The 16,969-nt window shown below is 38.3% G+C and overlaps 1 protein-coding gene across 1 annotated transcript in view; it reads right to left on the reverse strand.

Moving 5' to 3' along the window:
• Window positions 1-288: 288 nt before the first annotated feature.
• The window catches only part of LOC113538129 (E3 ubiquitin-protein ligase RNF123), a 136,480-nt gene continuing 119,799 nt past the window's right edge, over window positions 289-16,969 (reverse strand). The window contains exons 38-39 of the mRNA XM_053227327.1: window positions 3,466-3,551; window positions 289-1,006 (exon numbers count right to left, since the gene is read on the reverse strand). Coding sequence (XP_053083302.1) covers window positions 907-1,006; window positions 3,466-3,551 — 186 coding nt within the window. The 3' untranslated portion in view covers window positions 289-906. The remainder of the gene's footprint in view (window positions 1,007-3,465; window positions 3,552-16,969) is intronic.

Below are 16,969 nucleotides of genomic sequence, written 5' to 3' on the forward strand. Positions count from 1 at the left end.
ACAAAACTATGTAAGACAGGTTTAATATGAAATTCTCCCATTTATGTCACATCCTAAGATCTTTATTATGAGCGTTTAATGGTTAGTTTTGAATTTGTGTTATAAACTTCCATATTTTAACCATTTATTGATGAAATTCAACCACTGCCCCTTTGAGTTCTATTATATGTGAGATTCGAGTCAGGTTTTCTCTTTTTTTCCTCAGTACCTGAAAACTTTTAGAAATGACTGTCCATTATAATCACACGCATGCTACAGATACAGTGAACAGAAATGAAGTTATTTAAAAAAAAAAACACCTGCGTATTCCTTTAATGCTTTATAAAATGTTAATAAAGCTGTTATGAACTGGTTAATCAAGTGATCAGTCATGGAGACACCTCTCTCTAGAATCTGTCACAGAAATGAATGCCACTTTAAATATGGCTGTCAGTTTTCGAATATAAAAATGTTATCAAGATCAGACAGTGATCTCGTGAGGGACGCTGGCGAGCACCTGCATTGGTCCTGATCAATATCTATGGCCTGTGGACGCAGATGTAATGCGGTTGCCAGTGGTGATCAGAGGGAAGAAGGATGAAGGAGATTATAAAATGTCTCTCACCATTCGTCCCTCTGTCAGCCGGCCATGTTTTATGATTTAGAGCCAGACCTCTACCAGCTGGCACGAGCTGAAACAGTGCCATGGAGAGCGTGCTGTGTCTTAAAGTCACAGTCCAGTGTTAATAAATGATATGCTGAGTGTGTTACTGTTCTGTATAGTTGTCCAGCATGTACGTAAGAGTGTGTTGATGAACAGTCTTTGGAGAGGTAAGGGACGCTGATTTTCAGTGTGTGTATATGTGCATGCGTGTATGTGTATATGCGTGTGTGCGTGTGTGTCTGTGTGCGCATCTAAAGGGCATGCTAAGAGCCAGCAGGTTTGCTGTAATCTTCCACTCCAGTGATCGTAGCCTTGCAGAAGAAACAGTCCTTATTATTCATCAAATGTTGATTGATGCAGGCTCTGAAATGACAAAAGAGAGAGAGAGAGGCAGAGAGAGAGAGGCAGAGAGAGAGAGGCAGAGAGAGAGAGAAAGAAAGACAAGCAGGTTATCAGTGACATCCAGTCGTTATATCCGAGTGTGCTGAGTCATGCTCTGGCAGCTTTTTACAACGCACACCTTGCTGAGGACAAAGTGTATTGCAGCTACTACCATACAAATATAAAAAATTGTTGGGTGAATTGATGCAAGGCCACAATGGTTTAATCCATTTTGACACTTTTGCTGCCTCAGCTATTTGACTAAATATGGGATATTAAAGACAGGCACTATATTAAAGCTATGTGCCCCGGGAGAGAATATGGGGTAGCGTAATGAGGCATCCGTTAGTGTATTAATGCCGGGATTTGTTTGTTCCGGCAACATTATATTTGTGGCTTTGAGATCCAATGCTCTAATTCTTTTTAGTAAATATACATGGCAACTGTTGCTCAGTGAATTTCATCTTAGACTGGCAAAAATTTAGTGAAATATTAGAAGTGAGGATGACTCGCTGTTAAAGCCATTTAAATCCAAACCACAACCACCACAGGAGACCCACAGATATACACAAGCAATTTAAGAATAACACCTATTTTGTGGACACAAACATAATTTAACTTGTGTGTTTGGGCTCATTTGCTATTTTCATGGTCTGATTGCGAAGGCGTGATATTCATAATCATAATGGTAGTCACTTTGGCTCTAAAATTGCATTTACTGTTCACTTTAAAATTTCATACAAATTTGTAGGTTTGTGGGTGTGCACTATTTATGTCATGCAACCCCAGAGCTGCTTCACCCAAATATAACTAAATATAGCAACACCGAGCACGAGAGCAAACATCATGCATCACTTAAAGAATACAATCAATAAAATGTCATAAATGCTATGGCCTAGAGGCTCACACGTGAATGAATATGATACAAGATGATAGAAAACACATTTGTTGTAAGTTCTGTCGGCAAGCCAGGTATATATACCACCAAAAGCATCAACATGGAATCTATAAGATTTACAGCTGAAAAAGATGGGTTCCTGTTGCCTTTGATTCAAATATCTATATCTAGATTTCTATGAAGCTGCTTTGTGACACTATCTATACAAATAAAATTTAAATTGGCTTGAATCTTAGGTTTTATTTTTGTGCTTGCAGCATGGTCATGAAAATTTGGTCAGGATACCAGCAATGATCGCCTCTCAGTCAGGACGTCTTTGCAAACAAGATTCTTGTGGGATTGTTAATGGGGTTCTTGTGGTAAAATCAAGGCAACATAAATGACTTTACATAAACGTATGACAACTGGAGTGAACGAACATATGGGGTGATGGACTACAAGTGCAGAGCCACAGGCTGTTTTTTTTCACTATTAATATTTTAAAGTATACAATTTAACCATTTTACCATGTTACTTGTAATAATGAAGGATCATCTGTGAAACCTTAATGTTACTTAATGCCAACTAAGGAGAAAATATGCTAAATTATTTGCACTTTTGTCCAGAGCCTTGGTTAATATTTCTAAAAACTTTTATTCATTTTCATATTTTCCAGGCAGCTGACCAAAACAAACAGTCTGTATACTCCTGGGCAAAAAAAATGGCCAAGCCCAAAATGGAAAAATATTAGCTTTTAATGGTCTTAACAACAAATCATTGGTCAGAAAGTTAGCAAGAATTAAACAAATAAATAAAGGAACTCAGTACGGGACAGCTTTCCCTTTGATTTCTTTAAATGTTTAAGCCTTATGGGCTGCATCAGGTGTGGCAGATAAAAGATTAGTCATTATATGGTTATGAAAAAAATAACATCCTAGAAGATATTTTTGGAAATTTTTGTATACCCAGGCATGTGTTAGTTTGAATTTTATATCAAACATTTTAATCATTATGATGATTTTACCTTTGCGTACAAGAAGACTATATAAGTGAATTTCCCTGTTTCTAGCTTTTCCCCAAACAGTTCGCTGCAGCAAAAGTAAACCAGCAAATGGTGGCACAGGAGCTCTCAGGAATACATTTGCTTAATTCTTGCTAATTTTCTGTCCAATGATTTGTTGCTAAAACATTAAAAGCTTAATATTTGCCATGTTGGGCTTGGCTCAGGAGTGTACATGTCCAGACTTTTCAAGATTCATGGGAACAGAAAACTAAAATAAATATTCTGCCTTAACCAGACTGATTGAAATACTGAGCTGAAGTGCACACTGACTGTCAGACTGTATAAATCCAGTTTTTGGAAGCTGTCAGTCTCTTAAGTAGTGAGCAACAGCAAAAAAGGCATTTAGCTACTTAGCGTTAATTATGTTAATCTCTTAAATGGATCCCGATAAGCCTAGATCAATCAGAGGCTGTGAGTGGTTTGTGTAATAAATAAATGAATAAATAAATGAATAAATAAATAACAAACAAACATTGAGGTTAGGAGTGGGTGATAACTCACTTGCAGGATTTATGGGAGCAGGGCTTGAAGATGGCTGATATGGAGTGTGCATAGCAGATGGGACACAGGTCGTCTTCACTGGTGGGCTACAGAGAGGAAAAAAAAAAGGATGAAAATTAGACGCACACACATTCACAAGGTGAACTTGAATGAAAAATGCTAATATTGCTAGCAATAAAGGCTAACCTAGGCCACTTATCATTATCCAAATGAGATCGTGATAACTGTTCTCATCTAGATTTAATTCACTGTTGACCAAATTAGCATTCCTGGCTCAAGTATTACTTTAAGCTCATAATGCAGATGAGGGAACATATTTAAACTCCTTGTACCATCATTACAAGAGCACACGGATGACCATTAAGACAGGCATTAACTACGACATAGTCAGATCGTCACCCGCTACCATTAACGTCATTCTGGAATGATTATAATCCTTTGCTTTTTATCGATCCCCACCATTAACACTGCAACCTCTCCATATCATTACATATACATTAACAACAGCAGCTGAGAAGGAATAAAGGAATAAAGCACTCTGGGACATGCTGTTATAGAAAAAAAATGGGGTGGAGTAATGTGGACAGACACAAAGCAGAGTTACTGTTACCACCCTGAAGTAGATTATACCCGTTCATAGATTATATCAGTTCATAGTTTAATGTTGTGGAACATCTGTTAGTTTGTGTTAAATTATAACATTATATTTTATAACAATCTTTTAATAAGACAAAAAAAGAAATTCAGCTTGTCATGTTACCAAGAACCTCCATCTTGAAGACTTTCCCATGGAAAACTTATGTTACAGCTTTACTTCTGCAAAGCACTGACACTGGAGACTCCTTCCAAAGATGTTAAAACTTCAATATATCAACAATTTCACACATTTTTTTAATCCCCTTACGTAAATGGCACTACTGTCAGAACTGCTGCTATAGAAAATTCATCAACATTTTCTGACCAATCAGAATGGAGAATTCAACGGAACTGTGGTATGGGATAATAAACCATCATCCCATTGCTGAAAATGTGCACTTGCAGCATATATAGCACCTGCTTTACAGATTAGTGTTTATCGACATTGACATAAAAACAAATTGGATTTGTTATTGAAGCTATCATTAGCTATTCTGTAATATGAAGGATATAAAAAAAGGACAAAAGGAAGCATTCAAAAATCTCATCACATCACAGGATCTTCAGCAAACCAACAAGGTACTATTTTCAGTTTTTGACTGCTGGGTTGAAATGTGAAATATTTGGGAATATGAATAGTGAAATGGTGTAGAGGAGGACAGAGGGTCAGGACAGCTTGTGTCGCCTCAAGCAGGTAAAGATACTCTGATTCTCTGAGGAGATCTAAAGCCTACATTGCATCAAGGTGGAGTGGGATGCTCACAGCAGCTGGTGTGCTTTTCTTTTGAGTTTGTTATATAAAACCATACTGATGTAGGACTGTGATATTGTAAGATGACTCATGAAAAGTATGCTGTCCAAGGTACACTTGGTTAACCAGACTTATGTATGGATATTAAAGGTGCAGTTTGTAACATAGTTCAAGAACTATAACAATGAAAACATTTCATAGGTACCTTAAAAAATAGTGTGATCTATTTACATATTTCCAGCCCAGAAATAAACTCCAGACATTTGTCATTCAAGGAGGTAATAATCTGTGTCTAGTTATATGGTTAATGATATATTGATTAAAGTTAAAATATCAGTAATTTTCCTCCACAGAAATTGCTAGAATGTAAAGATAGTGTGGGTTACAGTTGACCCAAACTATATAGAATGTACTAGAAATGCTATGAAATAATTTATAATTTCCTATGTAGAAACCAGTGGTGGCTGGTAGTTAACAGAGGAAGTACAACCGTCTATCCTAGACTATACATATGATGCATTTAAAGCCTGTTGTCCAATGAGCATTAATCTTCTGTCCCATTAAAGCACCACATGCACGAACGTGTGACAAACACCAAATGCACCAGCTTAGTGCGTATTAGCGCTGTGAAAGGAGAGATTTTCACACGGGCTGCGCTGTTTACAGAAAACAGTTTGAATTACATGAATAAACAGCGTAATACAACAGTGAGATATTTGATCATTTGATTCACTAAAATATTAAATTCCATCAAGATTGAAGAATAATATAGACTCTTTGGTAAACATTTCAGTGTCACATTTTAATGGGCTTTCATGTAGTCTTAAAGCAATCGCCTGTGTTAGAAATGGACTAGAAATGATATTAAATAATTTAGAATTTCCTATGTAGAATGTAGTAGAAATGCTATGAAATAATTTATACTGTCCTATGTGGAATGTACTAGAAATGCTATGTAATTATTTGCCAAGCAGGTAGAATTGCAAAGGTTCTAAAATCTGAGAATGTGGGAGGACCTGAGGGTGGAGCCAGCACTATGCTATGGGAAGGACCAGCACAATGCTGTGGGTGGAACCCGCACTATGCTGTGGGAAGGACCAGCACAATGTGAGCAGAGCCTGTATTTAGAAACACACAGGCATCAGGTGCTGTTCAAATTGAAGCATAACTGTATATATATACATATATACATATCTCCCTTGATGCTGTGTGTCGGCTTGGGCACAGCAAAAAACAGTGTCACAACTTATAGTGTGGCTGCAATGAAGTGTGTATATAACTGTATATATGTGTATGTATATATATATATATATATATATATATATATATATATATATATATATATATATATATATTTGACTTCTGTTGAGAAATAGCTAGTCATTATGTGTTCTTTTGTACCCAATGGTATATATATTTTTTTTTTTATTTAAGCACATACGTAGTTTCAGCTGTTAGAGAGAAGCAGAAGTCTTGTCCATGTTTTCATCACAACTGCAAATTTCCCCACAGGAAGTAGTGGGCTCTAAAAATGACATATTGCACACTTAAGAAAGGTCAAGCGCCCATGCTGGTCATGTTGCTGCGCTAGGTTTTGAACTTCACATCATTAAAAGTTTAAGCTTTAAGAGTAGTAACATAAATAACAGTTTGATTGGAGTTGAGTGAGTTTCAGCAAAGAAAAAAAAAAACAACAGGAAGGAAGAAGCATTTCTATCCATCCTTTAGTCCTTGGCCCCTTGAGAAAGCTTTTAGGGGTGTGGTTTCATTTCAGGGTTGTCACCACTCTGGAGGAAATGAGGCTAGTGGTTAAGTTAATGGATACTGTCAGAAAATAAGCAGGACTAGCACTCTACAAAACTCATTTCATTCACTGCATATACATATTGCAAACAGCCAACTCTTGAAATTTAAGATGATCCATAAATCTGGTTCTGTGCTGATCAATTTCCACTCCTATCTACTGCAGCGTGAATTAGCTCTGCTTTTTTTTTTTCCAGAAGGCTGCTGCAATCTATGCAATATACAGTATGTACACTACAGAAAGAGTAGTGTAACCCTCTTAATTCCTGGGGTGATTTTTTTTCCATCTTGCTTGTTAAAGGCTTCAACAGATGTGTTCTATATAAAACAATAAACAACTAAGAGAGATTAGATTTAGCAACATCTAGTGTCTCTCCCAGCATGCCCCTGCTCAGTTTAAAAAAACACACACACAGCAGAGAAGAATGCAAGGGTTCATGAGGACTTTGCACTTTAGTACTGAGTAAATTGCATCTTTGGAAGTGTATTCATCTCAGGTTGCACTATTGCCAAAGTCAGCAAGGCTATCAATTGCGTGCTAACTTTTCTTCAGAGTACTCTGAACTGACTAGAGCTATTTGTGTTCATATCTACTCTTCAATATGTCCTTCTCAAAGTCGAATGGGTTCCAGAGGGACTGATTGAGTTTCTATTTGGTGGTTGGCTCAGGATGGAGGGAAATACAAGTCCATTCTAAATCTCCTTCACTCTCTCCACATTCTTTCTCTCTTCACTTGTTACCACTAAGTGCCCAGATGGGGATCTTGTGTCATGGTAATAGAGGGCAGGCTCATTTATTCCGCTGCGGCAACCTTGACCATCCTCACGTACTGAGTTTATATTTTTGAAATAACTTTATATAATCTGTCATACAGAAATCATTACGTGGGAACTGGACAAAGATGGAGTTCACCATCATAAACCAATAAGGATGCACTGATACAGATACTGGCCCAACTGGTACTCATTTACTTGCATATATATATATATATATATATAAACTCTGATTCCAACATCCGCTACCACATGACACTATGCTACATTACACTAGAGGAAGCAGACTGCAAACTGTGCTTTGAGGAAATTTTAAGAGGAGACACTACAGTGTCTTCTTACAATACTAGTAACCTGATAAAATTTCGTACTGAATTTAAACAGTAACACACAAAGAGCAGAGCATGGAGCAGTGAAAAGAGCATGCAGAGAAACTGTCCCATGTGAGAGCACTTCAGTTCTGCGAGCACTGAGTACTCGTATATCAAATATGCACACTTTGGGTCTACAAATTGCTCATGTGACAAGGTGCAATTAAGGGCACTTGCAATCATTTTTAATGATCAGAATGAATGCTTGCTGATACTGCGCTGCAATCTCATGTCAGCCTTGTGCTCTTTATTAAATATAATGTTTAAATGCCATGACATCTTAACCATAAACCTCAGCACGAGGAGCTCATTGACAGCAGCACACGCCAGTAACCAACATAAACAGAGCTAACTAAAATGTTCCATGACGTCACTGATTGCTTAATACTAAGTAGACTTCTAAAGTCGTTATCAGTATATGGTATCGACAAGTACAAAAACGCATGTACACGTACACTATATGGCCAAAAGTTTTTGAATACCTGACTATCAAACCCATATGTGCTTGTTAAACATCCCATTCAAGATTTAGTCCCCCTTTGCTGTTATAATAACCTCCAAACTTCTGGGAAAGCTTTCCACTAGCTTTTGGAGTGTGGCTTGGGGGATTTGTGTCCATTCAGCATCACGAGCATTAGTTCTGTCAGTCACTGATGTTGGGTGAGGAGGCCTGGGGCACAGTCGGCGTGTCCAGGTCATCCCAAAGGTGTTCAGTGGGGTTTGTGCAGGCCACTCGAGTTCACGCTTTGTGGCACCAGTTTGGGGAAGAACCACATATGAGTGTAAAGGTCAGGTGTCCATAAACCTTTGGTCATTTAGTGTACTCAGTCTGGAAAATTGCATATGATATCAATGCATCCCGACAAACCAATTGACCAAGATCACTTTGAGAAAATTGCTCCATGCATTCTGATTGCCCTCATGACACACACTCAGAAACCTCTCTCGCTCTAAAGAAGTGGGCATTGAAAGTATCAATCTCAGCAGCCCACCATCTGCAGTGCGGTTTTGAAGTCCCATCAAGCAAAACCTAATATAAATATAAGACATCATCTGCCAAACTGATTGATGATAAATGATGAGGCAGAGCAAAGTAAATTCATTTGTCATGCAGATTCGCTTTACTAATATGGTGACTGAGGGAAAATGATGAGAGTCAAAGTGTGCATTAGAGATATCAAAGTGTACAAAGTTGAATGGTGGAGGAAACAAAAGCTGACAAAATCGAAGGGCTCAGCAGCCAAAAATAAAGCCACTGACAGCATCAAGGATGGAGTCTAAATCTGTACGCTTGTTATTTATTTATGCCTGTTTTTTGTATATTTTTCTCCTTCAGTGATGCATCAGACTGGTTTTCAAGAGCTGAACTGCTGAATCATACACAGTAATGAACAGTAATGAACCTGCCATTGAACAGGTTCATTACTAAAACTCTATATTTTAAAAAAAAAAAAAAAAAGAGGAAAAGGCTAGTTTCTCACCCCCCAAAAAAGAAAGAAAAAAATCAATTTATCTGTATAACTTGAGGAGGAATGGGATATGCTTCCCTGGTTCTTCTCTCAGACTCATCCTAATTTATTACACAAATACATCATGTGAAGAGGCCCACAAATCCTGCTCAGGGTCAGTGTGGATCTGGAGCCTATCCCAGGTGGGAATACAGAAAACCCAAGAAAACCCTCAAGTGTATATTATTTACAAAATAATAAGGTGTGCTGTTATAGTTGATTATTTCCCCATAACAGCACATCCTGAAGTGCTTTATTCATCTTATGCCACAGCAATTTGCCAAAGAAATGTAGCACTTTTTATCCATTTATAGTTACATTTAATTTTGTTGAACATCTGAGATATTTTAATATCTATACAAGTTAGTACCCTTTATCACTTCTAACAGCTAAAAACTGGATTCGCTATCGGCACAACAGTATATTCTGCTCTGAAAAGCTCAAGTTTTTTTTTTTTCTCTCTCTGCTGGGAACTAATACACTAATCAAATATATATGCAAATCTTTCAGTCTGAAGCTGACATTCCAAAATGTAGTCACTGCATGCCAAATGAAATGCTGAAAAAACCAAGACAACAAGATTTCTCAATGATCTTCATTCTGCCTCCTTTAACAAGATCTCATACTAGATCTGATTTTAAAACTTGGAACCAGACTCAAATAAAATTTAGAATTATGTGCTATTGGTTTCGGGAATATGATTCAGGGCTTAAGGCACATTGAAAAAGTCCAGCATTCTGTGATGGTAGTGATATATTTCTTTCCAGCCAGTGCAAATGTGCTGACATGACAACACTCAAAGAACCGCTGCAGTGGCGATTTCTTTTCAAGGCAGTCCATAAGTCTGCCTGGACATACGGTAAGGCATGCAAACCTCATCGGCGAACAAATTCAGCTGAACAAGTTGTTCCAATTAATAGCGGCAAGTGGTTCTTTGGTCAATGTTGCCCTAACAACTAACAATGCAACAATTATTGCAAAGAGCTTGTTTATTGGCTTTGCATCAGCATTTAAGATCACTGGATGTCATATACACCAAACACCATGCTCTGAACAAGTCTGGTTTCTTACAGTATTTTCAACATGCCCTTTTTTTTTTTTTGGAGGTTCTTGGACGCCATCTTAAGGGCCGTTACCTTATTTTATACCACAGCTTATATCGAATCTGATTGATCAAGTAGGTGCTCATTAATTTTCTATAACAGCAGCTCTGACAATAGTTCCGTCTGTAAGGTTTATATTAACGCACTCGTTGTAACATGTTATCAATTCTATAGTAACAGCTAATTCATAGTGACTTGTATTCCAGAAATTCAGTGACAACTAAGCCTAATAATAAACAGCTGTTGTTTATTAACACAGTATAATCATTGATATTGTTTGCTGTGAGAAGATTTTGGAAAGGAGTCTCCAGTCTCAGAGCTTTGGAATAGACAGAGGTAAAGCTGTTCCTTTAAATTTTTCGACAAAGTTGCATGACTGACGAAGTTGCACTTTGTAGTTTCTCTGTAACAAGCTGCAATTTTTCTTATTAAATTCAACAGATTGTAATGGTAGCTGCTATAACATAAGTGATAAGTGGAACTAACTTGTTTTGTGGATGTTCCACAACATTATATGTCAATATATGTGCAAAAATTATGGCATGTCATTCTTTTTGGCAAATCGCAGTGGGAAAAAAAACACTTCCGGACATGCTGCTATTGGAAAATAATCAACTTCCTGGTGATAACAGTAGCTCCACTCCACACCACCCTGTAATCGATTATTTTCCTATAACAGCAAACCCCAAGTGTTTTATTCCTTACATAACAGCTTGAGGGAAGCTAAATGGAGGCTTATAAAAAAAATTTTAAAAAAGGATTTTACTGGGAATTTTTTAAAATGGGAAACCCTTAAACCCTTGAAGAGTTCTGCACAGAAACTTTCAGAGTTTTTCCCCACAGGAAGAAATCTTTTAGGGTGCTACATGGAACTTTTTTTTTTCCTAAGAAAAACAGCATGTATGACTTCATGCAAATTGTTTGGCCACGTTAATAACTGCCCACTTCCACCCTATTGCACCACAGCTGTTTCATCAAGCATGACATTTCATTAAGCACACTGATGACAGCCGAGTCATGGGATGGATCACTGTCAGTAATAAGACAAGGGAGAAGGTGGAATTCCTTGAAGAATAGGGCATCAACAACAACTTGTCATTCAGTGTGAGAAAAACAAAAGAACTGATTGTCTGGAGACTTGTTAGGGGATACACTGACCCCCCCATCTGCAATTACGCTACAGTGATCGAACTGTGGTGCAAAGAATGAGCGCTGTTTAAAGCCATATTACTGAGAATATTAACCTCATGAACTCTCAACACCTGATACGCTGCTGAAAGCCACTTTCTGGATTAAGCACTATCAGGTTAAGCACAGAGCATCACTACAGCATCATCTCGATCATAAAGAGTTTAAAGAGTTTATATGAACCAGCAAAAAGGTTAACATCCACTAGCATCTTACACTAGAATAATAAACGTGTAAGAATATGTGACACTGCAGCTTTAGGAATGCAAAAGTATGACTGCAACTGGTTTTACAGTTCAATTCTTCCTTTCTTCCTTTTTCCATTTACTCCTTTCTTTCCTTCCTTCATCTTCCATTGTTTGCTTGTTTGTTTGTTTCTTTATTTCTTTCTTATTTTCTCTTGTGGTCATTCCATTCTTTCTTCCTTCACTTCCTTCCTTTGTTTCCTCCCTTTATTCCTCTCATTCCTTCCTAGATTCATCCCTCCCTGCCCTTGTTTCCTTTATTCCTTTATTCTTTCCTTCCTTCCTTTCTCTCTCCCTCCATTTCCCCCTTTCTTCATTTATATCCTTCATTGCTTTTTTCCTCCCGACCTCCCTTCCTTTGCTACTTTGTTTTCTTCCTCCTTTTCTTGGTTTCCTTAGTTTCCTTCCTTCCTCCTTTCCTTTCCTTCTTATATTCCTCTCCTTCCTTCCTTCCTTCCTTCCTTCCCTCTTCTTCTTCTTCCTCCATCCACTGTTTGCTTATTTGTTTCTTTCTTTTTCCTTCCTCCCTTAGTTGCTTTCATCTGTTTCCTTCCTTCCTTAGTTGCCTTCCTGTTTCCTTCCTTCTTTCCTGTTCACTTCCTTCCTTCATTTTCTTTCTGTTTCCTTCCATCCTTAGTTTATTTACTTCCTTCCTAAGTTTTCATTTCTTCCTTAGTGTCCTTCCTTTCTTCCTTAGGGTCCTTCCTTCCATAGTTTATTTCCTTTGTTTTCCCCTCTTGCTTAGTTGCTTAGCTTTTCTTCCTTTGTTTTCCTTTCCTTCATTTCTTTCCTTTGTTGTTCTTTCCTTCATGCCATTCCTTCTTTTTTCTTTCTTTCTTCCTTCCTTCATGCCCAGTCACCATTCACTATGACTCAGGTGAGCTAACTTCATGACCTTACAGTAGAGTTCTGAGTACCGGACCCTGTTGTTCCAGTGTGTGTTGTGTTCCTGCAGCGCCAGTCATGTTTCTTACTACATTTTCCTTCATGTTTTTTTTTTTTTCTCTGTTTACTTTAAGTTGCAGCACACATCACTAGAGAGATCAGATTTCATTAAACACAGCACAAGGTCATTCGCTTTACGTAAAAGAAACTACATCTAAAAAGAAAAAGATACACTGCTATACACTACTAATGCAAAGGTGGAGGTAGCTTTGCAGTTCCGTCTTCGTCGGATTGGTTTACAGCGGATCAGAAACAAACCAGAAGATTCTTCAATGGAAAGGAGGGGAAGAGGGGGGCAATACATTTGAAATGCGAATTGTTTTTCTTCTTAGGGAAAGAAACAGTAGTCTGGGCGCTCCCCAGAAAGATTGAATTGCAAATGCAGGTTGTAGGTTCGCAGTCTGAACCTTTCAATTTCAAATGAAACCAAGCACACAGGGAAAAGCTGCTAAAAGTTCACATGAGTATCTTTAAGATTCATTACATTTGTTTCCCAAAATGTGATTAAATCTCAGTGCTGTGTGTCATTAATGTCTGAGAATCCTATAGAGTACAAATCTCCTTATTCCCTACGGAGAGTGAAGGACAGGACAGTTCCACAGTTCCGCAGTTTCACAGTTCCGCAGTTTCGCAGTTTCGCAGTTCCGCAGTTTCGCAGTTCCGCAGTTTCGCAGTTCCGCAGTTCCGCAGTTCCGTAGTTCCTCAGTTCCACAGTTCCGCAGTTCCGTAGTTCCTCAGTTATACAGTTATACAGTTCCACAGTTCCAGGCAACCGGACATCTGAATGGTACTGCAGTAGTTCATTTTGTTCTTTTCCATAATGCACTTCTTTTAAATTAGGGTTCACTTCCAAGTGCACAGAGGCACTCAGCAATCCTGCACAGCTGCAAGTCCCAAATATATTTACTGCTGCTGGCTTTTTATCCTTCCATCCACCCAGTTTTCTTTCACCTTTCTTTCTTTCTTTCTTTCTTTCTTTCTTTCTTTCCCATCTTTTCATTCTTTCTTTCTTTCTCTTTCCTTCTTTCTTTCTTTCTTTCCCATCTTTTCATTCTTTCTTTCTTTCTCTTTCCTTCTTTCTTTCTTTCTTTCTTTCTTTCTTTCCCATCCACCCATTCTTTCTTTCTTTCTATCTATCTATCCATCCATCCATCCATCCATCCATCCATCCATCCTTTCTTTCTTTCTCATCCACCCATCCATCTTTCATTCATTCTTTGTTTCTCATCCATCCATCCATCCTTTCTTTCTTTCTTTCTTTCTTTCCCATACACCCACCCATCTTTTCCTTCTTTCTTTCCATTCATCCATCCATCCATCCTCCCTTCTTTCTTTCATTTCTTTCTTTCTTTTTTCTTTCATTCTTTCATTCGTTTGTGCTTTCTTTCTTTTCATCCACCCATCCTTTCTTTCTTCCTTCCTTTTTTCCATCCACCACCTATCCTTTATCTTTATTTTTCTTGCTTTCTTCCACCCTTCCTTTCTTCCTTCCATCCATCCATCCATCCATTCTTTCTCACCTGTCCTTTCTTTCTTTTCCATTCATCCATCCATCCACCCTCTTTCATTCTTTCTTTCTTTCTTTCTTTCTTTCTTCAACCATCCATCCATTATTTCTTTCTCCAACAATCCCCCCATCCAATATTTTTTTTTTCTATTTTTCTCTTTTCTACCTTTCTTTTTTCTTCCTATCTTTCACCTTCTCCAGTAATGATCATTAAAACTTTGAAGCTGTTACCCGTATGAGAGCTATTGCTTTCATCACTCACTATCAGCATGCACAGGATTTTCCTCCAGGACACATGGTTTTTTTAATGGATATTCCTCCTGCACATTTGGAAGTGCCCCCTTTTCAAAAATGTTTTGTCCTTTTTTTCTTTATTTATGTGTCAATATTTACCAGCCCAGGGCACTAGCAGGACTTAGGGTCCTCTAAATACAGTTTAATACATCTGCCTGTCCTGCTTCATTAGTCCAGCTGTAATCTCTGCTGCAACGCTGCATCAGCAGTCCTTAGTGCTGTATCAGTTTCCTGTGATTCTGGAAACCAGGGCATTTCCAGCTGAGGACTCACACTGCTGCTCGAAGGTTTCACCCAGTAAGAGGAGCATCAGCTCTCAGATCTCCACAGAACTCTGGCTCACATCTGACAAGTGACCTTTCCTCTGATGTGCCCTAGTTGACACAGGCAGAGTGGTATTTCACAAAGAGCTGGAGATGTTTACAGCACTGAGCACAGCATGAGGCTGGAGATCTGATTCCACAGAGCGGGAATGATTAAGGTAGATAGTAACACAGATGAATACTCCACACAAATTTCCATCCCGAGCTACGACTAATTTATGGATTTCTTCAAACACTATTTGCATCACCTTAGATAAACATGTTTCGAGAGACACCATCCTAAAGGCCGAGGTTCAAAGTAAATGAGATATGAAATATTAAAATGAAAATAAACTAGCACAGCTCAGAAACAAATTATTCATACTGCATTCATCACTCTTGTACGGTGACCTGTGAGTGAAAAACACATCCGTAAACCAAAAAGAAATCAGCATATCAGAAGACAACAGCAAAACTAACAACACACCGACATTAACTCAAAACAGAAAGGGTACGTTCTTATTAAACATCACATGCTCATGGCTGCTCCATGTGTCGATCTGAGAGACCGCGGAAAACAGACAGCTGGAAGATGGTTACAGTAAGAGCAAGTACACTAAACGGCCAAAAGTATTTGGACACTTGACCATCACACACATATGTGAGTCTTCACAGAACTGTTGCCATAATGTTGGAAGCATACAGTTTTATAGGATATAATTTCCCTTCACTGAAACTAAGAGGCCCAAACCTGTTCCAGCATGACAGTGCCCCTGTGCACAAAGCGAGCACCATGAGCACATGGTTTGCCAAGGCTGAAGTGAAAGAACCCCACTGGTCTGCACAGAGCCCCACTGAACACCTTCCCAGAAGAATGGAGGTTACCGTAACAGCAAAGAGGGAATAAATCTGGAATGGGATGTTCAAAAAGCACATATAGCAGTGATGGACAGGTGTCCACATACTTTTGGGTATGAGCTGAAATGAATCTACTGATGCTTTTATTTATATTTATATATATTTAATCAAGAGTGTTCATATGATGTTATTTTAGATATGCTGTCAACTTTTATATTCTTAAAACAAACAAAAAAGGGAGGTGGGTTATTCTAAAGAAGGGGCTACACACTATAAGAAGATAAGTAACTTTCCCATTCTTCCCCTTATTTTTCTCCCCAATTTGGTCACATGCCAGTTCCCACCCACAAGCCAGGTCTCCCCTATCATATGACACGCACCAATTGAGAGGGTGAACGCTAACACATGCTTCCCCCAAAACACGTGAACCCAGCCGACTCCATCTTTTCAAATCGCTGCATCACAGGGCAGCATAACACACTCAGAGGAAAGTGCTATCTGCCCTCTTCCACATACATGAGCTCACAGACACCCATGAGTGGCTAGTGTCGCTGTGATTGACAGGGGAGACAGCGAGTAATCCATCCCTTGGAGTAAAGAGTACAGAGTCCAATTCTGTTCCCTTGGCTTTCGGCCATGGATGGCTGTGACACTGCGATTTCCCAATGTCAGGGCAAATGCTTTTCTGTTGTGCCACTCGGGCGCCTAGTAAGTAGCTAGTAACTAACTATAGGGAACTACTTTTGAAATCATTTTCGCTAGATTACCCAGATAGCAGACTGAAAAAAATCTGATTCTTTTTGCTTATGATAGTCATATACTGTGTCCAATAAGCAACAGGTAATGTTAAAGTGTTTCTGAATTTACTGTTGTGTTTTTTGATCTGCTGTTGCGCTTTGTAAATTGCTGCTGTTTTTGTGGTTTTGGTTTGTTAATGTCTTGTTAATATCTTGTTAATGTTAATGTCAAAATGTTATATAGTCATTCACAAATCCCAATTTCAAACAAGCAATAAAATCAAAGACCATACAATCTGAGCACAAAAGAGCGCTTCTCTTTAGATATGATTTCAAGGAGCACTTTAAAAGCCACTGTACACAGCACTTCTGTCGAGTTGTTAAATAAAAAACTCTATTACATTTCAGGGTAAAGAAGTAAAGAAATGTCAAACTTGACTCTCTTTCAAGCCTGCTGAAGCTTAAAAGGGAGGCAGCACGTT

Source organism: Pangasianodon hypophthalmus, chromosome 20 (genome assembly GCF_027358585.1).
Source record: "Pangasianodon hypophthalmus isolate fPanHyp1 chromosome 20, fPanHyp1.pri, whole genome shotgun sequence".
Taxonomy (NCBI): Eukaryota; Metazoa; Chordata; class Actinopteri; order Siluriformes; family Pangasiidae; genus Pangasianodon; species Pangasianodon hypophthalmus.